General features: G+C 59.8%; 2 protein-coding genes across 8 annotated transcripts in view; one reads left to right on the top strand and one right to left on the bottom strand.

Moving 5' to 3' along the window:
* Positions 1-21,016, top strand: part of PCNX2 (pecanex 2) — a 57,623-nt gene extending 36,607 nt beyond the window's left edge. The window contains exons 22-34 of the mRNA XM_054712957.1: positions 793-901; positions 3,115-3,244; positions 5,504-5,562; positions 7,927-8,142; positions 8,643-8,896; positions 11,682-11,915; positions 12,985-13,097; positions 15,237-15,381; positions 15,816-16,046; positions 16,969-17,243; positions 18,082-18,266; positions 19,057-19,502; positions 20,213-21,016. Of these exons, the coding sequence (XP_054568932.1) occupies positions 793-901; positions 3,115-3,244; positions 5,504-5,562; positions 7,927-8,142; positions 8,643-8,896; positions 11,682-11,915; positions 12,985-13,097; positions 15,237-15,381; positions 15,816-16,046; positions 16,969-17,243; positions 18,082-18,266; positions 19,057-19,502; positions 20,213-20,371 (2,556 nt within the window). The 3' untranslated portion in view covers positions 20,372-21,016. The remainder of the gene's footprint in view (positions 1-792; positions 902-3,114; positions 3,245-5,503; positions 5,563-7,926; positions 8,143-8,642; positions 8,897-11,681; positions 11,916-12,984; positions 13,098-15,236; positions 15,382-15,815; positions 16,047-16,968; positions 17,244-18,081; positions 18,267-19,056; positions 19,503-20,212) is intronic.
* An 872-nt stretch (positions 21,017-21,888) lies between these two features.
* Positions 21,889-26,076, bottom strand: NTPCR (nucleoside-triphosphatase, cancer-related). Of its 7 annotated transcripts, none has more exons than XM_054712950.1 (6): positions 25,954-26,076; positions 25,194-25,356; positions 24,234-24,327; positions 22,922-23,131; positions 22,397-22,440; positions 21,889-22,172 (listed from the first exon to the last, which is right to left on the bottom strand). In XM_054712950.1, the coding sequence occupies exons 1-6, from the start codon at positions 25,985-25,987 to the stop codon at positions 22,106-22,108; spliced, it is 612 nt and encodes a 203-aa protein (XP_054568925.1). In that variant the 5' UTR covers positions 25,988-26,076; the 3' UTR covers positions 21,889-22,105. The 7 variants fall into 7 exon arrangements, with proteins under 7 accessions (XP_054568925.1, XP_054568929.1, XP_054568926.1 ...); XM_054712954.1 differs by having other exon boundaries at positions 25,266-25,356; XM_054712953.1 differs by having other exon boundaries at positions 22,112-22,172; positions 22,922-23,127.
* Positions 26,077-26,881: the final 805 nt, after the last annotated feature.

Genomic DNA, 26,881 nt, shown 5'->3' with positions numbered 1-26,881 from the left:
TGGTATCATTTTTTTAGCCTTGGTTAAGACTTCTTTTTTAGTTTAGGAAGTTATATCTTGTACATAATTCTCTTTGGTTAGCTACAAGGTTCTAATACAGTTATCTCTTAGATAAAGTTTATTGATTCTGTTGGCAAACTATTTTATATGATTATTTATTAAACTATCATTTTCTGAGATGCATGTCTTAAACTCTCTCCCTGTTATAATTAGATTTGTTCATCTTACCCTAATTTTGTCCATCTGTGTTTTTGATATCTTGCAATTACATGTTTAAGTATATTCATTCCAGTTATTTTATATTCCTGGTGACTCTTCCTTCTTCCTTTTTATCATTATGTACTGTTGTTTTTCTTTTTTTAGAGTAAAAGTCTATTTTGTCTAATTTTAAAAAAATATTTTTTATTAATTTCAGAGAGGAAGGGAGAGGGAGAGAGAGATAGAAACATTGGTATGAGAGAGTCATTGATTGACTGACTCCTGCATGCCCCACACTGGGGATTGAGCCCACAACCCAGGCATGTGCCCCTTGACCGGAATCGAACCGTGATCTCCTGGTTCATAGGTTGATGCTCAACCACTGAGCCACGCCGGCGGGCTGTTTTAACATATTCTTAGCAGGTGCCTTGATGCAGGACAGGGGAGGTAAGAGCAAGAGGCCAGCAGTAGTCGCCCGCCCCGTCCCAACCGGAACAGCCGTGTGTGCTTCCAATGACCTTGATGCTCCCAGTGACCTTGACGCCCCTGCACCTTGGTCATCACCTCTGAGGAATCCTTTCCTTCTGCTTTCAGCTCGGGGACCTGCTTCAGAAGTTACAGTTCGTCCTGGCGTACGTGGCTCCGTGGCAGATGGCTTGGGGCTCCTCGTTTCACGTGTTTGCTCAGCTCTTCGCAATCCCTCGTATCCTTTCCGCTGCTGTTTTTACCCACATTTCCTGGATGTAAGCTTTTTTTTTTTTTTTAATATATTTTTATTGATTTCAGAGAGGGAGAGGGAGAGAGAGATAGAAACATCAGTGATGAGAGAGAGTCATTGATTGGCTGCCTCCTGCACACCCCACACTGGGGATTGAGCCCGCAAACCGGGCATGTGCCCTGACCGGGAATTGAACCGTGACCTCCTGGTTCATAGGTCAACGCTCAGCCACGGAGCCACGCCGGCCGGGCAATCCATCTGATTTAATACTTCCTACATCTTCGTTTCCCAGGTTGTGGTTCCAGACTACTTGCACCGGGACCCCTGGGGGAGTTTGCTAAATGAGATCTCTGAGCGTGGCACCTACTTGAACATCCCATCTCAGGGGTGGATCCTGGGACCCCACCTTCGCAAGGCTCCCTGGTGAACCGTATTGCCCCCCCCTCCGCCCCAGTGTGTGTGATCCCACTTCTAGGCCCTGGCAGTCCGTTGCTGGCCCGTGTTGAGGACGGCTTGGCTTCCTTCCGTACGCACGTTAGCAAGGAGTCCCTGGGATCCGAACTCTGTGTGCAGGGATGGAATAGTACTTGGGGTCATCATTAAGCGATACCTTATTCTAGATTTTTTTATTTTTAATTCTCGCCCGAGGATATTTTTTCCATTTTTGTTTTGTTTTTAAGAGAGAGTGGAGGGGAGGGAAGAGGAGTGGAGGAGAGTGAGAGAGAGAGAACGATGTGAGAGAGACACATCGATTGGTTGCTCCCGGTACGTGCCCTTGACTGGGGATGGAACTGAGTCCACAGGCTGGTGCTCTAACCACTGATCAAACCAGCCAGGGCTCTTCTAGATTTTTTTTTTTTTTTAATTTAAAATGCTCTCCTGCAGGTTTATCTGTTAAAAAAAACACCACCTTTTCTAAGCAAACCACGAGCCGGCTCGCAGCACCCGTTGTTCTGTGTGTCTATCCTTAGACCGGCACTGAGATTTCCCAAGTTCCTCAAGGTCATTCCGCAGAACGAGCTCCGGGGAACGTGGCTGAAGTGTCGGCGTGTGCGCTGCCCTTTCCCGGAACTGCGGTCGGTTTCGGTCAGCCTCCATGCTTGGCTCCTGAAGCTCTCCCTCTGGTGACACCCGCCTTAGCCGCGGTCACCTTCCCAGCCTCGATCCGCTGCCAGGGGGGAGCCCAGCGCCAGGGGAGCGGGATGTCATGGGATAAACCGCTCGGGAAGCTGGTTATACAGGTCACCCCGACACAGCGCTCAGGCCCCTGCATGCCAGCCCTGGGTCTGGGGTGATTTTGAAAAGGTCATTGTTTTATCGCTCTGTCAGGGCCTGCGGGTCCATCCTGGCCTGGAGAGGGGGCTGGTCAGCTCCGCTGGGGAACTGAATGCGCTCTCGGGCCAGCGGGGCGCTGTTTGGTCAATTGCTTTTCCCAGTTCCGGCCTGGTTCCTCCCTCGGGAGCCTCTGTCAGTTTCCGAGCCTGGAACCCCCAGGGAGAGACGGGAATGTTCGCCCCTGAAATACGTGTGGAGACCACGCAAGGCCCTCGCCTTCTGATGCGTAGCCAGATGGTCTGTGAAGTGTGCATCTTAGGGTGCCTGCTTTCTCCTCTTTTTGAGCTTCTACTGATTTTTTTTTTTAAGTATTAATGTTGGTGCCATTTTCAATGCACTCGGTCCAAGGCAGCTTTGAAAGGTGTTGCCATGGACCTGTTAGGTTGACCTCTTGGCTGTTGGTAGGACATCAAGAGGCTGCATGTGGCCCAGCCAGCGTGGCTCAGTGGTTGAGCCTCAGTCAGTGAACCAGGAGGTCACGGTTCAATTCCCGGTCAGGGCACATGCCTGGGTTGCAGGCTCGATCCCCAGTGTGGGGCGAGAAGACAGCAGCTGACCGATGATTCTCTCCCATCATTGATGTTTCTATCCCTCTCTCTCCCTCTCCCTTCCTCTCTGAAATCAATAAAAAAATATTTTTAAAAAATGGAGGCTGCAGGTGCCCGCTGTCTCAGCCCCAGTTCCCCGTCTTACCTGTTGGCCCCGAGCGTGCTGTGTCTCCTTCCTGGTCGTCCCTAAATGAAAGCCCGCGGCCACCTTTCTCTCCTGGGTGAGAAACGGCCTGACTACAGACGAGTCAGGATCTCACGTGATACTGAGAAACAGAACCACGAGAAGAGCACTCGCCTTGACTCCCGCTCCAGACTCGGCCTTGCTCTTCTTCCAGACGGCGGCCACGTCCGTCTTCTCCACGCCGCTGAGCCCCTTCCTGGGGAGCGTCCTCTTCATCACGTCGTACGTCCGGCCGGTCAAGTTCTGGGAGAAGGACTACAAGTAAGACCCTGAGCTGCTGCGGGCTCCTTCCTGTGCTGGCGCTTCAGGGGGCCCTCGGCCCAGGGCCAGGCGCCTTGCTTTGCTCTGCTGGGGGGCGGGGGGCGCGGCGGGGAGCAGGTGTCTCATGGGGGCCCCCAGTTCGGGGCCTTCGGGCTCCTGATAGAACACAGCTTGCTGGAGCCAGCCAGGTTCCCAGCCCAGGTTCCTGGCCCAGGTTCCCAGCCCAGGTTCCGGGCCCAGGGTTCCCAGCTGTCCCCATCGCCCTCCTGGGGGGCGGGGGGCGGGGGGCGCGGCGGGGAGCAGGTGTCTCATGGGGCCCCCAGTTCAGGGCCTTCCGGCTCCTGATAGAAAACAGCTTGCTGGAGCCAGCCAGGTTCCCAGCCCAGGTTCCGGGCCCAGGGTTCCCGGCCCAGGGTTCCCAGCTGTCCCCATCGCCCTCCTGGGAAAGGTGAGGTCTGTGGCAATGGGCTCTGTTAAGTGCCGCACCCCTCGATGAGAACACAGCGTGTGTTAACGGCTGCCTGTTGGGAGACGTGGGTGGTATTGATTGACGACTGTATACTATTGCCTTTATGATTTTATAATCGGGCCACAGGGCCCCGCATTCAGGAGTCAAACAGTGCAGTCAGATGACAGGCCCTGCGCCCTGTCCCCCTGCGGTCGGTCCGGGAGGAGACAGCAAGCCCCGCGCTCGGAGCAGCAGCACGGACGGTCACGCCGCGGGGCAGTCGGGCAGAAGCGCAGTCGCTGAGCTAGTCAGCACTGTGAGTGGGGGCCCACGTGTGCAGGGGAAGCGCTGAGAAGAGCTCAGACACCCCGGATGGCCGGCAGGTCCCCTTCTTAGGGGGTGGGGGTGGGGGGCAGGGCCCTGGGCGCGCAGGCAGCTTAGCCCACCGACTGCTCAGATCTCAGCGCCTGCGTCCCGCCGCCTCCGAGGAGACAGCTTTCCCGTTAGCGCCGCGTCAGGAGGTGTGGGAATTCCCCGCGGAGTTTGGTGAATGACTTCCGTTTGGCTCAGTCCCACTTTAAAAATTGTTGATTCCGCTGCTGAAAATTCCATTTGTCCTGGGTCTTAAGGTGAGATGAAAACTCCACCTGGGGACTCCCCGTGTCGGCGTGGGAGTGGGGCCTCTATTAGAGAGAGTTGGCTGTTTGCTTTATTTCCTGCCACGCTGGGCTCTCACCTCCCAGGCTGATCGGAGGGTATTTCTGAGGAGACGTGCGGCAGGAATAGGACCACGCGCTGGGGTTGGCGGCCGTCTGAGCAGAGGGGCTCGGGGACACGGAAACTCAAGGACTGGTGGCGTTTTAGGGGCGTCGGGGGTGGCTCCATCTGCCCAGGCAGCTATTGGGGAGACTCTCGCTGGCGGGTTACTCGTCCGGGGTGAGTCTGTCCCTTGCCTGACGGCTCTGAGAAGCAAGGGGCCGCCATGGACTGGCCGGCCTATGGCAGCTGTGACCTGCTGTGAGCGCTCAGAAGTGATGAGGTTTAAACTGGTGCTGGCGGCCGCTTGTTACCATGGCTACCGCCAAGCCGTCTTCTCCTAAATTGGTGAGAGCTGTTCTGTGGTTCAACCCAAGAAAGGCCTGTAAGAATACCCCCCCACCACCACCACCAACTCTTTTTATTTTTAAATATATATATTTATGGATCTCAGAGAGGAAGGGAGAGGGAGAGAGAGAAACATCCATGATGAGAGAGAATCATGGATCAGCTGCCTCCTGCACGCCCCCCACTGGGGGATCGAGCCCGCAACCCTGGGCATGTGCCCTGACAGGGAATCGAACCGTGACCTCCTGGTTCAGAGGTCGATGCTCAACCACTGAGCCGCACTGGCTGGGCTACCCCCTAACTCTTGAAAGCACGTGGCGGAGACGTTGACCCCTCGCCCTGATCCCTGGCACCGTGGGAAAGAAAGGCGCCTGCGGGTGCGCTGCTGAGTCCGGAGAGGGGCATCCCGGTGGCCGTCAGCGCTGGCTTTGGTTGGTGGGATCCGGCGCTCCACGTGGTCAGGCACCAGGCCGTGCTCCCTGACCCCGAGAACTCTGCCTCTCTTTCCTCCGCGTGTTTCTTGCACGTTTCCCTCTCTGTTCCCTGGGACCCCTCTCGGCAGCGTTGTCAGAGTGGAGCCATCACCCCCATACGCGCATGTGAGCCCCATCTCCCGTGCGTTCCCCACCCGCACGGCCACGTCTGCAAACCAGCTCTGTGGCCTGCGGGGTCTCACCGTGACCTTCCCTGTTCTGTGGCCCCTGCAGCACCCGGCGCGTGGATCACTCCAACACCAGGCTGGCCGTCCAGATCGAGAGGGATCCAGGTGAGACGGTCCCTTCCTTCTCTCTTATTCAGACGTTTTACTTTGTCCTGTGGACGGAGTCCTTCGATCCAACCAGGGAATGAAGTTCAACCCACGCATGTCTTGGTCAATACGCCGACGTAAAGATAAAGCTGTGCAGACAGACAGGGCACGCGGACCGATTCTGTGTGGAAGTGAATCCGTCGTTACTTAGAATTAACTCAGCATCGCATGCCTCTGTTAGTTCAGACATGTTTGTTTCTGTGTGATAAACATCACATACAGACGCTACAGCAGGGGTCCTCAAACGTTTTAAACAGGTGGCCAGTTGACTGTCCCTCAGACCGTTGGAGGGCCGGACTAGAGTTTAAAAAAAACCATGAACAAATGCCTATGCACACTGCACATATCTTGTTTTGAAGTAAAAAAACAAAACGGCACAAACACCCGCCTGTGGCCCGCGGGCCGTAGTGTGAGGACGCCTGCTCTACAGCTTGGTCCCGTAGGAAACATTACGTGGTGAACAGCAGGCTAGGACAGTGGCCTGTCCCTACAGGCAGGCCATCCCACCGTCCACGCTCGAGGGTCCAGAGGCCTCCAGGAATTTCCTTCAGCGTGAAGCTATGGAAGGATTTACCTGCTAGAACATTATTGCACTTTTTCTTTTTCTTTCCAGAATCTATCTAATTTGCAATCATTCCGCCTCCTTTTTATTTCTCGTATCAGAATGCAAATATTAACTTCTGTTTTTACCCACCTCTCTCTCCCCCGCGCCAGAAATGTTGTTTGGGGAGAACTGTATCGCGCTCATTATCTGTTTTTGCGTTGCGTGTACGTGACTAATTGGAGCTCATGAGTTGAAATTTGGAAAGAGCTGGAGAGAGAGGGTTATTTTTCGGTTGAACTCCATGGCAGGGCACGTTGGGGTGGGTACAGCTGTCTCTGGGAGGAGCTGTGGGACTCCGTGACGTTCCAGGGCCATTGACACTGGGCAGATGGACCGTGTCGTGAGTGCACTGTGCCTTTAATTACGCATCCTTTTGTCTCATTTTAATCTAATGATGCAGATATGCAGTCAGTGTGTTCTGAGAAGATCTCCACTTGGGGTGGATTGAGTAGTTTTGTTTTATTTAAACATCAAATCGTTTGAACAATGAGGCAAAAGTTAAATTTCTCATTCAGGCCCTTCCTTTAAAACTGCCAGAGACTCACATCTCTGTCTAGTGTCTGAGAATCATCATAGGAAGCCAGTGGAATGGAGGTCAGGCAGGCTTCTGCATAGGAACTAAGTGTGCTGACGCTTCGTGAGACTCCATGACACGGCTCAGCCCACATGGATGATGAGCGACATGGGACCCTGTGACAGGTGATATGAGGAAATCTTGTCTCGCCCTGGCCGGTTTGGCTCAGTGGATAAAGCATCGGCCTGGGAACTGAAGGGTCCTGGGTTCGATTCTGGTCAAGGGCACATACCACGGTTGCAGGCTCCTCCCTGGCCCAGGCCCTGGTCGGGGCTCGTGCAGGAGGCTACTGATCAATGTTTCTCTCACATCGATGTTTCTGTCTGTCTCCCCCCATCTCTTCCATTCTCTGAAACTGAATGGAAAAATATCCTCAGGGAAAAAAAAGAAAAAGAAAAAGAGAAGAAAGCTTGTCTCTATCTTAAGTGCACTGATTCTCCACCAAGGGCCTTAGCACACCCAGCTGTTAGATTTGAAACGTCCAGCTGTTGGATTTGAAAAGCCGACTCAGCCTGGCTGTAGAGCATCCACTAGATAAGGTCATAGAGAAGATACATAGGCGGCCCACCTGGCGGGTGTGGGTGTCCACCGGAGAGAATCATGCAGCTGGAAGAGGGCAGAGGTCCTGGAAGTGGAGAGAGGTAGAAAGATGCGGAAAATGTTAGAAGAAAGGAAAAGGGAGAGGCTTGTGTGTGGGGAACAAAGGCCCCGAGGTTACAGCTGACTGGGTGTCGGTGCCCTTGACCGAGACAGGGGACAGAGGACCCGCCTGGGACATGTGGAAGGTCAGGCATTTGGGACACACAGGAGTAGACACGTGGGTATAAGGTCTAGAGCAGCGGTCGCCAACCGGTGGTCTGTGAGGTCCGAAAGGTTGGCGACGGCTGGTCTAGAGCTCAGACGGGGGGTCCCAGCGGGAGAGACGGATTTGTAGATGTTCTGCATTTAATTAGAATTCAGTCCACTTGTGTAGATGAGACGGCCTAGAACATGTGTCCAGGGAAAAACGGGCGGGTCCCACATCCACTGAGATGGCGAAGCATCGGAAAGGTCCGATTTGGCCCTGGTCACATGACAGCTCTGCCTCCTGGGTCTGGGGCACAGGGGCAAGCACTCACCGGGCGTACGTCTCGTCCGTCTTCAGCGAACGACGACAACAACCTCAACTCCATCTTCTACGAGCACCTGACGCGGTCCCTGCAGGAGTCCCTCTGCGGAGACCTGGTCCTCGGCCGCTGGGGGAACTACGGCTCCGGCGACTGCTTCATCCTGGCCTCCGACTACCTCAACGCCTTCGTCCACCTGATCGAGGTCGGCAACGGCCTGGTCACCTTCCAGCTCCGGGGGCTGGAGTTCCGGGGTGAGGACCGCCTGGGTGTGGGTGTTGCTGGCAGTCGGTGCCTTGAGTTGTCGTTGCATAAAACTTAAACAGGAAGTCCCCTCTAACGAGGAAGCACAGCCTGCCTGGCTGGCAGGACGAGAGTCAGGGAGTGGGGCCCGGCTGCCTTCACCCAGTTATAGGCGGTCATCTTCCCTCAAAAAAGGCAAGAGGGCCCGGCCGGCGTGGCTCAACGATTGAGCGTCAACCTCTGACCCAGGAGGTCGCGGTTCGATTCCCGGTCAGGGCACAGGCCCGGGTTGTGGGCTGGATCCCCCATGTGGGGCGTGCAGGAGGCAGCCAATCAATGATTCTTTCACCATTGATGTTTCTCTCTCTCTCCCTCTCCCTTCCTCTCTGAAATCAATAATAATAAAAAAAAAGGCAGGAGGGAAGTCCCTTCTCAGCACAGGCCCCCATCTCCCCCCCCCTCCCCCTCCCTCCCCGGCCTCTGTATGACTCATGTCCCCTTGCTCTGCCAGGAACCTACTGCCAGCAGAGGGAGGTGGAGGCCATCATGGAGGGCGACGAGGACGACCAGGGCTGCTGCTGCTGCCAGCCCGGCCACCTGCCCCACCTGCTGTCCTGCAACGCCGCCTTCCACCTGCGCTGGCTCACCTGGGAGGTCACGCGGACGCAGTACATCCTGGAGGGCTACAGCGTCCTGGACAACAACGCGGCCACCATGCTGCAGGTGTTCGACCTGCGCAGGGCCCTCATCCGCTACTACGTCAAGGTACCGCCGCGGGGCCCGCCGGGCCGTGAAACTCCCAGGGCCGCGGCCGAGCCGGAGTCCCGGCCCGGAGTCGGGTTCTAACAGGCGGCCCGCTTCTTTGTTAAATATATTCTCATGGATGTCAGAGAGGAAGGGAGAGGGAGAGACAGAGGGAGAGACATCACTGATGAGAGAGAACCATGGATCGGCTGCCTCCCGCGCGCCCCACACTGGGGATCGAGTCTGCCACCTGGGCATGTGCCCCGACCGGGCATCGGACCGTGACCTCCTGGGTCAGAGGCGGATGCTCAACCACTGAGCCACACCGGCCAGGCTGTTACGCTTCTCACACAGCTCCGGTTATGGTAACGCCGGTGAATTGCGGCGTCCTGAAAACATTACCCCGCCGTGTACAGGTTACAGGTATCGACATAGATGCCCTGCATGTGTCCCCTTTACCGTTACCAGCATGACTTCTTCACGCCTGCCCAAGGCTTATTCAGCTCGGAAAATGGGCCTGTTTGGACCCAGTTCCCTGGAGGACGAGGGAGAGACTTGACCCGGGTGGCAGGGTGACAGCTGGGGCGGGGGGGAGAAGGTGTTTCCCTAGAGGGGCCATGGGTCAGCCGCTGCTCGGAACGGCCCTGGGGAGGCTCCTGTTCTGAGGGAGCACTTTGCATGGCGGGAGCGTCCTCAGAGCGTCCGCGTTTCACAGCCACCCCGAGTGAGGACACCCATTCACCTGAGACCCCAAACTCCCTGCCAGCCGGGGCTGAGGCAGCAACGAGGAGACACAGGACAGAAAGCCCAGGCGTGCCGGGTCAGGGGTTCACCCACTCAAAGAGGGCAGTTGGAAATTTGGAGGGGCTGCCCCGGGGAGCCCCAGCGTGTGCTGACATTGACGGGAAATAGAAGACCGGCTGTGAGGTCAGAGGTTAAGTAGCTCGTGTCACACCCCGACGTGATTGCCACCAGGAATGCTGTGGCGCCCTTTTCCGTGGTGGAGTCTTTAAAAACACGCGTGGTTCGTTCTCCCCACCTTCACAGTGAGGCCACTCGGGACCCCGGTCTCGGGGGGCAGCGTTGTGGGGTGAAAAGTGAGGAATCGCCTCTTCTTTGGCTCCTGGCTCACCGCCATCGTCTTTGTGGCTCTCAGCTGCCGCAACTTTCCCGGGTTCCGCGTTCTTCTCTGTTCTGTTTATTGGCAGGCAGATCGGAGCGGGCGGAAAGCGTAGGCCGATTCCTTTACTCACAAGGGCTGTTTGATCTCCTCATGGACCGGTCAGTCCCCGGCCCTCCGTGAATCTATCTAAGTCATTTCCTCGCCGGGCTGGAGGGTCCCCTGGGCCCCCGCCATCTCTCCGTTCGCTCGGGTCTGAAACCCTCCCGTGGGTCCGGGCGCGGCTTCCTGGGGCGCCTGGGTCCTGGTGCCGTTCTTTCTGGACAAAGGAGACGGGCTTGTCGCTGGCCCCGCAGCTGAGCGCACAGGGACCCGTGGGGGTCTGCCTGCCGGAGAGGATGCGCTGATCTGCAATTAAAATGAGGGGCCGGAGGATCCCGCCAGCTGCGGGGTGTTCATTCGGAAGGGGTCCTGCCTCCAGCCCAGCTCGGGGTCTACGCAGTCGGTTCTCACTCACAGTTGGTTCTTGTCAATTTCACTCAGCGGCTTGTCCATCTCCTTCTGACAGGTTCGGGGGGGTTTCACACCATTCGTGTCCTGGACGGAATTTCTGCCTAAATGAAGTGGAAATGGGGTACGGTTTGCAACCAGCTGGCGTGGTCCCCTCTTCTCCTGGTGAGAGGGACGGTCCCCAGTCCCCTCGCCCGGGAAAGCTGAGCACACGGCTGGGGTCACACTCCAGTCAACGCTGTAGGATTCTGCCAGAACTACAGGAAGGAGTTTTGGCCTCTGGAGGTCAAAGGCCTCGTTAACTAGTCTGACTGCATCCGTGGAGGTTATTTTAATTCCTTGGAAATGAGTGGAAAGCTACACGATCGTCTTTTGATTTGTTTGTTATTCCTGTCGGGGACACGTGATTAGGACTTACTGGGGAAATGAGACCAGATGTGGGCTGGAGCCAGATGTGTGGACAGACACCCTGCTTTCCCCGGTAACTGTCAGCCGAGACGCGGTCACTCTGGCCACGGTCACAGAGCCTCATTTGCTTGTAACTTGGAGCTGACCTATTTTATTAAAATATGTTTTTACTGACTTCAGAGGAAGGGAGAGGGGAGAGAGAGATAGAAACATCCATGATGAGAGAGAATCACTGATCCGCTGCCTCCTGCACGCCCCACACCGGGGATCGAGCCCACAACCTGGGCATGTGCCCTGACGGGGAATCGAACCTTGACCTCCTGGTTCATAGGTCGGTGCTCAACCACGGAGCCACGCTGGCCGGGTGCAGCTTCGCTGTTTTAGTCCATCAAACACTGCGTGGCAGGTCCTGGGGGAGGGTCTGCCTGTCCCCGTGGATCGGCACAGCCTGGCGCCCACAGAAGCCAGGGTCTTGCGTGTTGCTCAGCCAGGAGAGGGCTGGCTGCCCTTTCTCCCCTGGAGTCGGTCCTTGTCCATCTGTGACATCCTGTTCTTCCCCTCCCCTCCTCCCCGCAAGGGCCCTGAGCGAAGGCTGGGGACTGTCTCCCGTGGGCTCTGTCACTAACCCCCGCAGGAAACACGGGACACACGTGGCAATCGTGTGTCTCCTGCTTCTCTGACAGCCGTTGGCTTCGGGAGCTCCGATGACGAACACGTCTTCCGGCTTCGGAGCGGCCGCGAGGGCTCAGACCTCGTCTCTCCCCGCAGAGCATCATCTACTACCTGGTCACGTCCCCCAAGCTCCTCTCCTGGATCAAAAACGAGTCCCTCCGCACGGCGCTGCAGCCCTTTGCCAAGTGGCATCACATCGAGCGCGACCTCGCCGTGTTCAACATCAACATCGACGAGGACTACGTGCCGTGTCTGCAGGGCGTCACGCGGGCCAGCTACTGCAGCGTCTACCTCGAGTGGATCCAGCACTGCGCGCGGAGGACACAGGAGGTGTGTGTGTGGGGGGAGCTGGGGCCTTGACTAGAAGTGAAAAAAAAACACAGGAAAACTGCCCGGACGGTGTGGCTCCGTGGTTGAGCATCGACCTATGAACTAGGAGGTCATGGTTCGATTCCCGGTCAGGGCACACGCCCGGGTTGCGGGCTCCATCCCCAGTGAGGGGCGTGCAGGAGGCAGCTGATCCATGACTCTCTCTCATCACTGAGGTTTCTCTCCCTGTCCCTTCCCCTCTGAAATTAATAACATGTTTGGGGTTTTTTTAAAGTGAACGAGGAAAACTGTACAGCGGTCCCTCCCATCCTCTGTGGTAGACGGATAAAATAAAGGAGGGAAAGGCACTGGCATCTGGTCAATGTTAGCAATGGGGAGAACTCAGCGGCCGGAGCTCCGAGGGGGGACCCTGACGTCCGTCTCCCTGTGGTCCAGGCTCAGGCTCAGGGCCCGGATTTCCATTTCCGGCCTCAGTTTACTCCTCCAGGCCAGGCGCTCGCCTTCCGGCAGGGAGCTCATTGGAACCACAGGGGCCTCTGTCGAGATTCTCAGCTGTTCCCGGACGGCTCTCCTCTCCTCAGCGGGTTCCTGAGATCATTTCTGGCTAACAATACTTGGGCTTTCAGTGCCCTCTGCCCGTCCCCTCCTGCCTCGTAAAGCCGACTCTGGACGAGTCGCGTAACTTAGTTGCTGATTGTGGACTCACGGTCAGTTCAGTGGCCCTCATCAGAGGGAGAACAGAAAAGCCTCTTTGCATTGGACGTGTGAAGGCGGGCACGGACGGGGGAAGGTGGGCATTGGGCTGACTCTAATCCCTGACCATCTTCATGGCCTGAGGGGCCACGTGCACACTCCGGCGATGAGGTCAGCAGGCCACATGCCAGCTTCTCCCTCCCTGGAGTCCCCTTGGCATGTCAGCCCCTGAGAAACGACTTCAGGCAGGAAGCAGGGCCCAGAGCCCCTCACGGGGGAGGCTGCGCGGACCTCCTGTGCCCCGGTCCTCCCCGGGGTGACGCTGTGGCACTCGCAGGCAGCGGTGACAGGGAAGTAACATCCCCTGCTCTTTCAGGCCTCGCAGACCCTGGACAGCGACGAGGACTCCCCGCTGGTGACCCTGGCCTTCGCCCTCTGCATCCTGGGGAGGAGAGCGCTGGGCACGGCCGCGCACAGCATGGCGCTCAGGTACGCGGGGAGCAGGGGGCTGCACAGGCCCCGGCATTGCTTAGCTTTGACAGCCTTTCCAGTCACTTTACTTTACACGTGGGCTGCTCGCTCGTCTTTCAGACAGTCCCTCCATAGCAACCCTGTAGGGCGGGCGACAGACCAACCAGGGATCCCTTCGAGCGTTAGGTTTGGACACGGCATTAACGGGGAACAGCCCAGACCCCGGAACCCTGGGCGACTGTGTTGCAGGGTCTGTGCAGGTTTCCTGGGCAGATGAGAGGGGATCATGCATGTGAAAGCCGCCAAGGTCCCTGCTCAATCAATGTTCCTTTCCTCCTGTCTGCACCCTGCTCTGCCTGGCGAAATGAGAGGCCCTGCTCTCTCTGCGTGAAAACAGCCAAAGTTTCTCTTCTTCAAGAACAAAAGCAGAGTGACGCTCCCCTGACCCTTTCAGCCTCTCGCCCTGTCACTCAGGTCTGATCCCTGCCTCACAGCGGAGCCCTTGACCTTGTATTCATTCACAGGGGTCACGGCTGGAGTCACAGCGTCCCGGCCGTGATCTGCACCTCGCTCCATTCGAAGGTTTCTAGAAATTTCAGATTTCCTGTACAGATTGCAAACAAAAGGCCGCAGAGGTTTCGCTCCTGCAGGCTGAGCTAAGCGATTTCCCAAGGTTCCTCGAGCCGGCTCTTTGCGTGGCTTCCTCCGAGGTCCCCGACCAGGTGTTTCTTGCTTGCCCGGCTTTATTTATTTTCCCTGATTAAGCACCGTGCGTTCCAGCTGCTTTCCAAGCCTTGTTTGGATGGGATTTCCGGGGTTTCAAACAGCTCCTAATACTCTGTGACAGCCCCGCTCGTTCCGAACGCGGCGATGAGATCAATCTGGGAGCCATGCAGTGGTCTGGGGGGAGGCTCGCTTTCCGGGGGTGGGGTCCCACCCCTGTAAGCCCTGCCCCGCATTCTCAGTGCAGGGGTGACTTGCAGGAGGTAACTGGCTGTCCACTTTGCCCCAGGCCAGTGTTCGGATCCCTGAGGTTCTGACTTCTTGGGTAGATCATGGGGGTGGGAGGCCCACCGTGTGAGGGAGGCTGGAGCCCGCCCCCCCCCCCCGATCCCCCACCTCTGCTTCAACCCAACAGCTGTGCCCTGCATTTCATATGCTAGAGTTCAACGCATGGGTGGGCTTGCAAAGAATTGATTCCGGAGCTCAAACGATTTCCAAGCGTCGTGTTAAGAGATCCAGCAAAAGTGGTCCCCAAAAAGGCTGCCCCAGTTGGGACGCTCTCCAAGGGTGCTGTGTCACAGCCGCACCGACCCCGGGCATATCAGCCATCTCATTTCCTAGTCACGTGGGTAAGATCCCGCGTCTCCATCTTTCTCCCTTTGTATTTCCAGCATTACTAGTGAGGGCTGGAGGGTCTTTCTCCATGTTTATTGGTCCATCCCGTTTTCTCTGTGAATTGCCTGCCCACTTCTTTGCTCTTCCCGTTTTTTGTGAGATGCCGGTTTTTAGGAGCTATTCTCATGTTATGATATTATCAGGGAAGAATGTGAAGTCTTTCAAAATCTGGGGCACAGGTCCCGGTGATCTTCTCCTCCTTAAATCTATGAATGAAATGTGCAATCATTTCCCACGTCCTTACAATCCTAAGATAAGCTGTACATGGTCATGATACGTTATTTTTTCTGTAGCGATGGATTCAGTTCGTTTATGTGTTATTTAATATAGTTATGTGGAAAGCATGAACGGCTCATGGGGTGTGTATTAATGTTAAAGAATGACAGATGATTGCCCCGGCCGGTGCGGCTCAGGTGGCTGAGCGGCGTCCTGTGCACGGAAAGGTGGCTGGTTGGTTTCCTGGTCAGGGCAGAGGCCCGGGGTGCAGGCTGTATTCCCCCGCGTGGGGCCTGCAGGAGGCAGGCGATGGATGTTTCTCTCACATTGAGGTTTCTCTCACTCCCTCCCTCCCTTCCTCTCACTCTCAAAACCATTGAGAAAATCTTTGGAAAAAATACCAGGTGATGGAACGCTGACTCCCAGGCTAGCCTTGCTCGGCAGCCCAGCGTAGGGGCAGCTCTGCCTCGTGCGCAGGGACACATTCTGCCTTGACCGTGACGCAGCTCTGACGGACACGCCTTGAGAAATCCTGTCTTGCAGCCTGGACTCCTTCCTGCACGGCCTCCACGCCCTCTTCAAGGGCGACTTCAGGGTCGCCGCCCGGGACGAGTGGGTGTTCGCCGACATGGACCTGCTGCAGAAGGTGGTGGCCCCGGCCATCAGGATGGCCCTCAAGCTCCACCAGGTCAGCACCTCCTTTAGAAGGACCAGCCCGAAGCTGCACGAGAGGAGTTCAGCTCTGAGCACGCGGTCCCCGTTCTTGGGGCGACATTCACGAGGGGGTGTGTGACTCGGGGACGGAGCACCGAGGCAGCCCGCAGGCTCCTGACCGGGCCAGCGCAGGCTGCCCTGCAGAGCGGTTAGGGTGGGGATGCTGACGAGGATAGGGGAATGGGGAGCTGGCTAGAGAAGAGGACCAACCAGAGGTGGCCCCACGATCCTGGGAAGTCCCGGAACGTGAGCACGCAGCTCTTCCCCGGCAGGTCCAGCGGTCGGGACGGTGGGACGAGGCGGCCTCTGTCCAGCTCAGGGTCCAAAGAGCAGGGGTGAGGCCTGGGAGTGGACCAGCCGCGCGGGTCCTGGCCGCGTCCCCCAGCCTCGGCCCCGTCCTCCCCGCAGGACCAGTTCACCTGCCCCGACGAGTACGAGGACCCCGCGGTCCTCTTCGAGGCCATCCGGTCCTTCGAGCAGACGGTGGTCATCTGCCACGAGGGCGACCCGGCCTGGCGGGGCGCGGTGCTCGCCAACAGGGCGGAGCTGCTCACCCTGCGGCACGTGGTGGACGAGGGCGCCGACGAGTACAAGGTCATCATGCTGCACCGGAGCTTCCTCAGCTTCAAGGTGATCAAGGTACCGAGCAGGGTCCCGGCTGCCGGGCCCGGGGGGTGAGCCGCAGGAGGGGGCTGGCACGGACGTCTGTTCAGGGACGCAGTCTCAGAGCAGCCGCTCCCGCCTCCCATGACCAGTGCGCAGGCGAGGGCTTCGGCAAGTCCTGGTAGAGGCGCATCTACTTGTTTTTAAAGCCGGGCCGGCGTGGCTCAGTGGTTGAGCATCACCTATGAACCAGGAGGTCAGGGTTCGATTTCCGGTCAGGGCACATGCCCGGGTTGTGGGCTCGATCCCCAGTGGGGGGGCGTGCAGGAGGCAGCCGATCCATGATTCTCTCTCATCATGGATGCTTCTCTCTCCCCCACCCCCTCTTCCTCTAAGACTGTGGTCGGCAAACTGCAGCTCGCGAGCCACATGCGGCTCTTTGGCCCCTTGAGTGTGGCTCTTCCACAAAATACCACGGCCTGGACGAGTCTATTTTGAAGAAGTGGCGTTAGAAGAAGTTTAAGTTTAAAAAATGTGGCTCTCCAAAAAAATTTCAGTCCTACTGTTGATATTTGGCTCTGTTGACTAATGAGTTTGCCGACCACTGCTCTAAGACCGGGGTGAGGGGGCGGGGGGGGACTTTCTAATCCTCTAAAATCCCAGATCTTTCTCTCCGAACTACTCCTGGGCACGAGAACTTCCTTCTCAAGGGCTCTTCCATGAGCTTCCAACCACTGGCCACTGGCCGAAACACACACTCACCTCCTCTCCTTTGCTCCGCGTTTGCCCCGCGTGGCATCGCTCCCCCGGGCAGGCCTGCCACGGTGCCCGGGCACAGACAGCTCTGGCCAAAGCGGTGCATCATGGGCATCAAACCGGTGCCCTGCTCTGGCTGCAGGTGGGTCCAGGGCGGAGCGCCCCCCCCCCACCTGCTCTCCCTCCTCCCGCCCGCCCGCAGGTGAACAAGGAGTGCGTGCGGGGCCTGTGGGCCGGGCAGCAGCAGGAGCTCATCTTCCTGCGCAACCGCAACCCGGAGCGCGGCAGCATCCAGAACAACCGGCAGGTGCTGCGCAACCTCATCTGCTCCTCCTGCGACCAGCCCCTGGGCTACCCCATGTACGTCTCCCCGCTGACCACCTCCTACCTGGGCACCCACCGGCAGCTGAGGGGCCTCTGGTGCGGCCCCGTCACGCTGGACGGCATCAGGGCCTGGTTCCGGACCAAGTGGCTCAGGTGGGTCCCGGCCCCACACCGTCACCGGGACGCCGGAGAGGGGGCCGGCACGAGAGCTCGGCTTCCAGCTGGAATTTCCCGGCCACGGCCACGTTCTCATGTGGTTACGGCCACCATCCCCACGTGCCACCTACAGATCACGCGTCGCAATCGGCAATCGCAGGGCCGGTCGGGGAGCAGCTCAGCCAGATGGGCGTCCGTTTCCTCCCGCGGCCCCACGCTGAGCGCCTGCGTGAGCGCTCGCAGCTGCAGAGGTTCGGGGTCCTTAGGACCCCCGCCTGCCACAGGCACCAGGCCGGGGCCCCCCAGCACTCACCTGTCAGTCAGTCTCCTCCCCTGGTTGTTGTTTTTTATTTTTTCCTCTATTTTTATTGATTTCAGAGAAGGAGGGAGTGGGAGACAGAAACATCAACGATGAGAGGATCACCAATTAGCTGCCTCCTGCACGCCCCCTACTGGGGACTGAGCCCGCAACCCAGGGCATGTGCCCTGACCTGGAATATGACCATGACCTCCTGGTTCATAGGTCAACACTCGACCACTGAGCCACGCCAGCCGGGCGGTCCCTGGTTAGCTGGAGTGAATTCTAGGAAGTTCTGTCTGAACGGGGCCCATGTCCTTCTCCGGCTCAGAGCTGAGGTTCTGTGGAAGGTTGAGGCCGGAGCTCCCGGGTCCGGGTGCAGGGGGTTTCCTTCATTAGACTGAGATCTGGGGACCAGAGCCCTCTCAGCCTGCCGCCCAGGCGTGCGGCTGCTCCTGGCGTGGATGTGGTGGGGGGCGTTGGGGATGTCAGACTGTCCTGGGGAGAAAGAACCCCGGCAGCGTCTCTCCATCACAGGATGCGCAAGGACTGCCATGCTGAGCAGCGTGCAGGCGGCAACATTGAGGACGGGGATGGAGGGGGGGCCCCGCCTGCAGGCGGCAGCAGCGCCCCGAGTGGGGGCAGCCAGGAGGGCGGCACGGAGCAGCCCGGAAAAGAGGGGACCCACCACTGGTCACCCCGGGAAGGGACACGGAACACAGGTGGGTGCAGCGGGACTCCGGGTTGCTGCGAGAGGCTGGGGGGCCCCGGGACCCCCCCAGGGCCCGTGTTGCTGAGAGAGGCTCGGAATGTCTGTCTCTGGAATGCGCTGGGCACCGGGTGGTCCTCCCTCAGCGGCAGCGGCACGGACCTGCCGTGACGGCCGAGCCTGCGGGGCACAGCCCGCGCGGCATGAACCACGGCAGCTGCCTGGCCCTGCCCGGCTGTGGACAGACGGACACCGCTGTCCCGTCCTCACTCGCAGGCCCCCTTCCTCCCTCCGCTCCCTCCGCGAGAGGAGATTGTCCAACTAGTCGGCAGGGACTCTGCAGAGGGGCCGGGCCCCGTGAGACCCCACGCCAGGCGGCCACGCCCCCCGAGCGAGGGTAACCCCAGGCCTGGGGCCAGGCAGCTCCGGGGGGGGGGGGGGCCCTTTCATGGTTCTGTCACTGCGTGTGGGAGGCACAGGCGCCCAGGCCCTGGCACAGGAACAAAACGGGGTTAGTGACCGAGGGTGAGGGACGCTGCTGGCGTGTCGGACCAGGACTCCCAGGAACGGGCGACTTTGGTGCCAAATCCAGGAAAGTCCTGGCAGACGGGGCGGGTCCCTCCCCCTGGCTGCGGCCCCCACCCATGCCTCCCGCCAGCCGTGGGGCTGCGGGCGTCCTGGGTCAGCCCGCGGCTCTCAGGGAGACCTCCGAGGGGCCCAGGCAGAGCAGGGCGCCCACCGCCCTGCGCGGGCGCTGACGCGGTGCCCACCCGCGTGCCGACCCGCGCCGCTCTCCTTCGAAGGCCGGAGGAAGGGCAGGAGCCAGTCTGTCCAGGCCCCCGGGGCGCGGAGCCCACGGCCGCCCTTCCTGAGCGCGTCGGGCCCGATCCTGGAGAGCCGCCAGGCCTTCCTCCCCACGTCCTCGTCGGCCCACGGCCTGGCCCCCCGGCTCGAGGGCAGCCGGCTCTCCCTGCGCGCCTCGGCCGCGTCCCTGCACTCGCAGCCGCCGCCCGCCACCACCGGCCCCCTGGGCGTGCGCGAGCGGGCGGAGGCGCTGGTCCGATCCAGCCTGGGCTCCTCCAGCAGCTCCACCCTCAGCTTCCTCTTCGGCAAGAGGAGCTTCTCCAGCGCCCTCGTCATCTCGGGGCTCTCGGCCGCCGAGGGGGGCACCACCAGCGACACGCAGTCCTCCAGCAGCGTCAACCTGGCGCTCGGCCCCTCGGCCAGGGCGGCCGGCCAGGCCGTCAGGGTAAGGGGCGCCCAGGGGGCCGGGGTGGGCGGGGATCCTGGCTGGTGGCCCGTCCCGCTGCCCCAGACCCCCTTCTCCCCCCGCAGTGACAGGGACAGGTCAGACAGGAGGCGTGTGCCGCGCTGAGGCTGACAAACGTGAGCACACGGCCTGCGGGTATCACAGCTCAGTCCCCCTGAGCCTGCGTGGACGTGGGATGTCCCCCCGCATCCGGCAGTGGGAGCAGGGGCCACCTCGTTGTCTTCAAACCACTCCCTGCCTGAGGGACAGGGCAGGGGACAGGCAGGCACACGTCAGCCCTGGGTCCCATCGCCACTGACTCCCGTGAGAGGTCGGCTCAGAGCCGAGCGGCCGCGCACACTATAGAGAGAGGTCCGAGGACTCCCCCAAGGGACTGTCGCTCAGGCAGGGTTCCGGCCAGCTGCGGAGACGCGTGCCCGGCACCCAGCCGCGCGCTCCTGTCCGGGGCAGGGGGCACACGGGAGACATGGGGCACGCACATCCGTGTCAGACTGTAGCTCCCAGCTCCTTCACGGCCGGGGCAGTGACTGGAGGTGGATGAGGCCCCCTTCCTCCCCTTGGGGACGGACGCGGGCACCTGTCACCCCCTGCCGCTGGCGGCCAGCAGGTTGGGGCGGGCAGCATCGCGCGGGCATGGCAGTGGCCGTGCCTGTTAGCTGAGCCACCCGCTTCTCTTTTCTCCCCGGAAGCACTTCTCCGAGCCGTGTGACCCCACCGAGGCCGCCGAGCAGGGGCAGCCTCGCGGGCGCCTGGCCGCGGGCCTCGGCGTGGTCTGCCGGAGGGCCAGCCAGGAGGACATGGGCCTGGACGACACGGCCTCCCAGCACAGCGCCTCGGACGAGCAGTAGGGCCAGGAGGGGCCCCGCAGTGGGAGAGACCGAGTCCCCCACGGCTCCGCCTTCCTTTCTCTCCCTGCTGCTGCCCCAAAACTAAAGGAAGCCAACACTCACCCACATGAGCCCCCGTGGACGAGTGAGAGCTGGTGTGGACATTAACTTGATCTCAGGTTCTAGAACAGTCTCTTGCACGATGGACAAAACCAGTGGGCCGGGCCTCCCGCCCGCTGCCCCACAGCGGGAACGAGGCCCAAAACTCCAGAATTTGGATGCAAACAAAAGCCACGTGCCGTCTTCCAACAGCCAGGGCAGAGCCCACCCACCCCTCTCCGCCCGACGGGAACCCGACACCCGCATGCCGACCAGCTGACCTTTCACACACGCCCGCCTCCAAGAAAGAGCGACTAGCGGCCACCGCACCTCGCCAGCCACGGGCCCAGGCGCGGAGGTCACGTCCACGCACACTCTCACTGCTCTGTAGTGTCCATGCCGATGTTAGGTGCGTGTGAACCGGTGACATGCATGCAGCCATGTCCACGGCACCGTGTGACAGCCACATCCCCGCGGGAGCTGGACGTGCAGTCCGGGCGGACGGACACCGTCGGGGAGGGACGCGGTGCCCCACACGCCAGAGCGGCGTCCCAAAGGCAGCCGGCCTGGTCCTCACAGGACGCACGCTTCCCCCCAGGCCAAGGAGTCCCCCCCGCCCCCCTCCGCCCCGGGTCCCGGGCCACCTGCACACACCTATTTTTGGGAATTAAAGGGTTTATAGTGACTGCTGTTTCCAGTTCTTTTCCTTCTGCCGAAACTGTTGTCATTTCTTAAAATGAGTCCTTTCCTGGGAGGAGCCTTTGGGCCGATCCTGGGACTCTCCCACCCGGTGCCCCCGGTGCCCCCGGGCCGAGCTGCAGGCCGCTTCCTGCCGCTGGAGGGGCGGGTCCCACACCCTGAGGGACCCATCACTCACCCGGGGAACCTCCCTTCGGAAGAGCAATACTTAGAAACACTTAAAGTGAAAACATTCGTACACATTTTCTCACTGCACACCCAGCATGGACGCCGGCTAGGTTCGTAGCTAATGCTAATTGCTAAAAAAAAAAAAAAAAATCCCCAAAATTCCTAGATCTTCACCAGCAATCACCTAAACACACGGAACTGAATCACACCAGGGCACCGACCACTCCAGGGCAGTTACCCTCCGATTCCGGGGATCAGCGTCTCCTCCATGCCGGCTGCGGGCTGTCCCTCACTCTCCACCGCCATCCGACAGCCCAGCCCGGCCCTGGGCTCCCCGGGGACCAAGCGGCGGCTAATGGGGGTCCCTTCCACGGTGGCCACAGCCGCCCTGTGACGACCCATTTCCCCGTTTTCAGGACGGGAAACGAGGCACAGAAAGGTTTAAAGACCTGGCCGAAGTGGAGCCCTGGTCTGACCCCTGACCCCGCCCACACCTCCTGAGCACCAAGGTGCCCGCCCCACGCTGTGCATCCCTCCACACAAGGACCCCGTGTCTGCAGCCATGGCGCTCGCTCCTTTTTATTTCATAAAGTGATAAGCAAACAGGGAAACAGTAAACAATGGTGGGGGGAGGGCTGAAATGCTCTTCTTTCAAAATAATCCTTTTTAGAAACCAAATAACTCCTCCCTTCAGGCGGCACGAGATGCAGGCGCACCTGGGTTTCACGTCCGTGAAGTGCAGAATGGCTGAGGCAGCACCCCCCTCCCCCCCCCCCACATTCACCAGCCTCACATGGGATCCCATCTGGTGCGGGAACCGTCCTCATCTCGGAATTCACCCCAATCAGACGCACGACTGCAGAGGGAATAAACAGCCCGCGTGATACGCACGGCCGTGACCAGTCCTGCGCGGGCCGGCGTTCAGGCCCCCTTGCCCTCTGACCCCTTAATGGGAAACAGCTGCAGGCTTTCCCTGCAGAAGCCCACAGGGGCTCAGCGCCCAGAGCCCGCGGGCAGGGCTGCTGGGCGGGCGGGCGGGCGGGCGAGCCCATCGCTCATTTCCCGCCGCTCTGCACGCACCTCACAATATCCGGCAAGAGGTGGTTCCTGTTTTCCTTGGTGACCTGCGGGAGGAAGCAGGAGGGGCTCAGAGTCCCTTTCCTCCCTTCATGCCTCCCGCAGTCCATGGTCTAGAACGAGCATGTCAAACTCACGGCCCACGGGCCACATGCCTTTATTTGGCCTGTGTTAGCCTTTGAGTTTGACATGCTGGTTCTAGAAGAGCCCACAAGGCCGGGAGGGGTGAGGTATGCTATGAAGTAGGACCCAGGAACCCAAGGATGAGAGCCAGGTGTGAGGTGTGAGCCAGGTGCGAGGTACGGGCTCCTCAGCATCCAGGCTGCCCCGTCTGAGACCCAGCCCGGAGGCCTCCCTGAGGTCAGTCTGCACAGGGAGTGGAGGTCAATTCCTCGAAAGGGAGACTCACCCACACTCCGTCCTAGAGCTAAAAGGAGGGCCATTTCAAAGCCAAGGTCTACTGATTGCCCCCGCGGTTTCAGGTCACCCACTCACTCCGCCTGCGGCCACGGAGGCGCCTGTACTCACGCTGAACACCTGCACGTCCGCCCGGCTCCGGATTTCCTCCACGAAGGCCAGCGGTTTCCCTTTAGGGACCGGGATGGTGCCCAGGACCACGGTCCCCGGGGCGGCCAGGGTCTGCCGCACAGCCTGCACGAAGGGCTGGCTGAAGAGCTCCATCTTCCCCACCTCGTCGATGACGCACACTCTCGGCCCCGGGCTGCTGCCGCCACCTGCCTGGGAGGACGGACGGTCACCGGGACCGAAGGCCCATTCAGCAGGGCCCCTCCCCAGTCACTCAGCGACGTCACACCAGGGAGTCAGCGACGCCCTGGAAGACAGCGCACCTCCCAGTCCACGCGGGGCAGGTCGCTGAAAATTCCTCTGCCCTGGAGACCGTCCCGCCCAGAAAACCCAACTCCTGACCAGCCTGGTTCTCGGGGCAATTTGTCCTCCCCCAGGACAGTCCAGGAGCAGCCACGCTGTGTGTTTAAAAACACCCAGGAAGCAGGCAGGGCCCAGGGCCTGAGGCTCAGAGCAATGAGACCGGTCTCAGCCCTTCTTAATAATCCTGCCTCTTCTTTTGCGATTTTGAGTGGCACGAGACTCCCTGTCTGCCGGGGGGGGGGGGGGGGGGGGGGGCAGGTGCTGCAGGCAGAGGGCTGTGTGTTTCATAATCTGCAACACGAGGGTCGGTGGAAAGACGGAAAAATTAAGAGAAAAAGGCGTCTTGGTTAAAAGAAAGAAGTGAGCGGGGTGTTGCCCTTTAAATCCTGGATCCCCTTTCCGATGACTTTACTCCATGTCCTTGAGAACCCCATGAGGGTCCGGCCGACGTGGCTCGGTGGTTGAGCATCGACCTATGAACCAGGTCACGGTTCGATTCCCGGTCAGGGCACATGCCTGGGTTTCGGGCTTGATCCCCAGTGTTGGGTGTGCAGGAGGCAGCCGATCCATGATTCTCTCTCATCATTGATGTCTCTATCTCTCTCTCCCTCTCTCTTCCTCTCTGAAATAAAACTATATTTTAAAAAAACTCACTAGGAACAGGTGTGGGGTCAGGAGTCCCAATGACCCCCAGCTCCTGGGATTCCCATCCTTGTGTAGCCCCCGCCCACGCAGGACCAGGGCTGAATTTAATGACAAGGAATTCACTTGTACTTCAGAGCGACAGCAAATCACGTGGCGGATCCTTAGGAAGGCTCGATCGCTTGAAGACTTTTAAACTATAAAATGCTAAACGGGCCTCTTTTTGTGCACAAAGCCCCTGCAGTCCAGGGCCAGCAGTTCCCACAATGCACCGCAACAGACGGGCTCCAGGAGCAGAACCCACACTCACGTTCAAGACCGGAAGCGCCAGCTGCTCGAAGGAGGTCAGGTCCACCACGTACTGCCCGACCCGGCACTCCCGTGTTCCAGGCGGAGGCCCTGCCCTGGGGAGACAGGGAGCCCTGCTGAAAGGCCCCTGCACGGGTGTCTGGTGGTGGGCTACCCCACTGACCTCTGACCTTCCACCGAGGCTATGTCATCCTTAAACCCACCCACAGCCCTGGCCAGGTGGCTCAGGGATGGGAGCATCGTCCCGTCCATCAGAAGGTTGGGGGTTCAATTCCTGGTCAGGGCACACACCTAGGTTTCAGGTTTGATCCCTGGTCAGGGTGCGTACAGGAGGCAACCGATCGATGTTTCTCTCTCTCTCTCTCTCTCTCTCTCAAAACAAACAAACAGCAGAAGTGTGGAGAGCTGAGAGCAGGGCTACCACTAAGTGTGCCCACCATCAGCCACGGGCCTGGTGGGACCAACCCCACGCTCCGGGGAGCTGCTGCCCCGACCAGCCCTGGAAAGCATCGTGAGAAACCAACGGGACTAGGATCACACGTGAGAAGGGCTTACCAGCCCGTGGAATAAGCTCTGAGGGAAACGCGGTATTTTTATACTGTTTTTCAGGTGACGACTTCAACCTGTTTTCTTCCCCTAAGACAGTGGTCGGCAAACTCATTAGTCAACAGAGCCAAATATCAACAGTCCAATGATTGAAATTTCTTTGGAGAGCCGAATTTTTTAAACTTAAACTTCTTCTAACGCCACTTCTTCAACATAGACTCGCCCAGGCCGTGGTATTTTGTGGAAGAGCCACACTCAAGGGGCCAAAGAGCCGCATGTGGCTCGCGAGCCGCCGTTTGCCGACCACGGCTCTAAGAATTCCAAGGGCCTGAGATTCTTCAAGGTAGAAGAGAGCACTGTGGCTCAACCCTGTGCCCAGGGAGAATGCAACACCCGGGACAAGAAATCTCAGTACCCCACTCTGGACAAAGGTCCCCGCAGGCCGGACAACGTGACCACGTCGAATCCTATCCTCCTCCCGCCTTGCCTGACTTCTTGCGTGTAGAACCCATCGACGGGCACCCCAGAGGACTTTAAAACCTCGCTGGCTTTCTGGATCAGAGTTGTTTTCCCAACACCTGAGGGAAGAAAGAAAAAAACCCCACTGAGTCCCTGGCTGTCAGACCTGCCCTGTGCGCAGGCAGAGTGGGCTCCCGGGACCAGAGACAGCCTCCAAGGTGGGTCCCGGAGGGACAGCTGACCCTGGGAAAAACGCTAAGTGCCAAGGAGACCCCCGTGGGGCGCTCACAGGATCCACAGAAAGTTCCCTCTCTGAGAAGGGAGATGGCCAGCTCGCAGGCCGGCAGCCCCCACCCGCGCGCCCCTATGCGCACACCCCCACCACCCCACACGCCCCTATGCGCACCCCACGAGCCCCATGCGCACCCTCACCACCCCCCGCGCCCCATGCTCACACCCTCACCACCCCACACGCCCCTATGCGCACCCCACGCGCCCCATGCGCACCCCCACCACCCCACACGCCCCTATGCGCACCCCACGCGCCCCATGCGCACCCCCACCACCCCACACGCCCCTATGCGCACCCCACGCGCCCCATGCGCACTCCCACCACCTCACACGCCCCTATGCGCACCCCACGCGCACCCCCAAAACCCCACACGCCCCCAAGCGCACCCCTCAGCCTCCGGGAGGCGGAGACTAGGCGGGGTTACCTGGGGGCCCCGTGAGAAACACGTGCCGGGCCATACAGGACGCCGGAGAGGGGGTCACGGCCGGGTTCGGGGTCACGGACGCAGTCCGGGAAAGGGTCGCGGCCTAAGTCCCGCCCACCGCGTGCGCAGGCCCCGCCTCCGCCGGCCGGAAGCCCCGCCCCTCGCTGCGCAGGCGCCCTCCGCGCCCTTCCCGGCTCCCGGGCCTCGGTCTGCGCATGCGTCCTCAGCCTGGGGGCTCAGGGCACGCAGGCGGGGCTGGGAGAGGGTTGGTCCTGCTCTGCGCGCGTGCCTGTGCCCCAGCCTCGGTGCTGGGCTCGCGTGGGGTCTTTGCAAGGAGACGTGCGAGGGGGGTTCGTGACGACACCGGTGCTGCTCCACGCGGGCGCCGCCGCCGAATGCTGCCCTGGGATCGCGCCTGCGGGCTGCAGATCCCGACGCTGGGGGCTGCGGTACCCCGGGCTGGGGGACAGCCCTGAGGGAGGCGTGGGTCCTGGCAGCTTCCTCAGGAGGAGGCCTTGCCAAGGGTTCCCCCGCCTGCCCCGCGTTGGCAGCCGCCGCTGCAAAGTGAGATGACCTGGCTGCACCTGCACGGAGTCAGGAGTCAGAGTAATTGGTCCTGGCGAGTCCTGAGCATCTGGCTCTCCTTTGTTCAAAACTCCCTGGCAAGCCCATCCGGCCTTGGCTCAGTGGTTGAGCGATGACCTATGAACCAGGAGGTCACGGTTCCACTCCCGGTCAGGGCACATGCCCGGGTTTCAGGCTCCATCCCCAGGGTGGGGCATGCAGGAGGCAGCTGATCCATGATTCTCTCTCCTTACTGATGTTTCTCTCTCTCTCCCTCTCCCTCCCTTCTTCTCTGAAATCGATAAAAGTATATTCACCACCAACAACAACACCCCCAGGCAAGAGTGGAGGGAGTTTGGGGAGT

Source organism: Eptesicus fuscus, chromosome 24, assembly GCF_027574615.1.
Source record: "Eptesicus fuscus isolate TK198812 chromosome 24, DD_ASM_mEF_20220401, whole genome shotgun sequence".
NCBI lineage: Eukaryota > Metazoa > Chordata > Mammalia > Chiroptera > Vespertilionidae > Eptesicus > Eptesicus fuscus.
The sequence above is the reverse complement of the archived record's forward strand: the minus strand, read 5'-3'. Positions and strand labels throughout refer to the sequence as shown.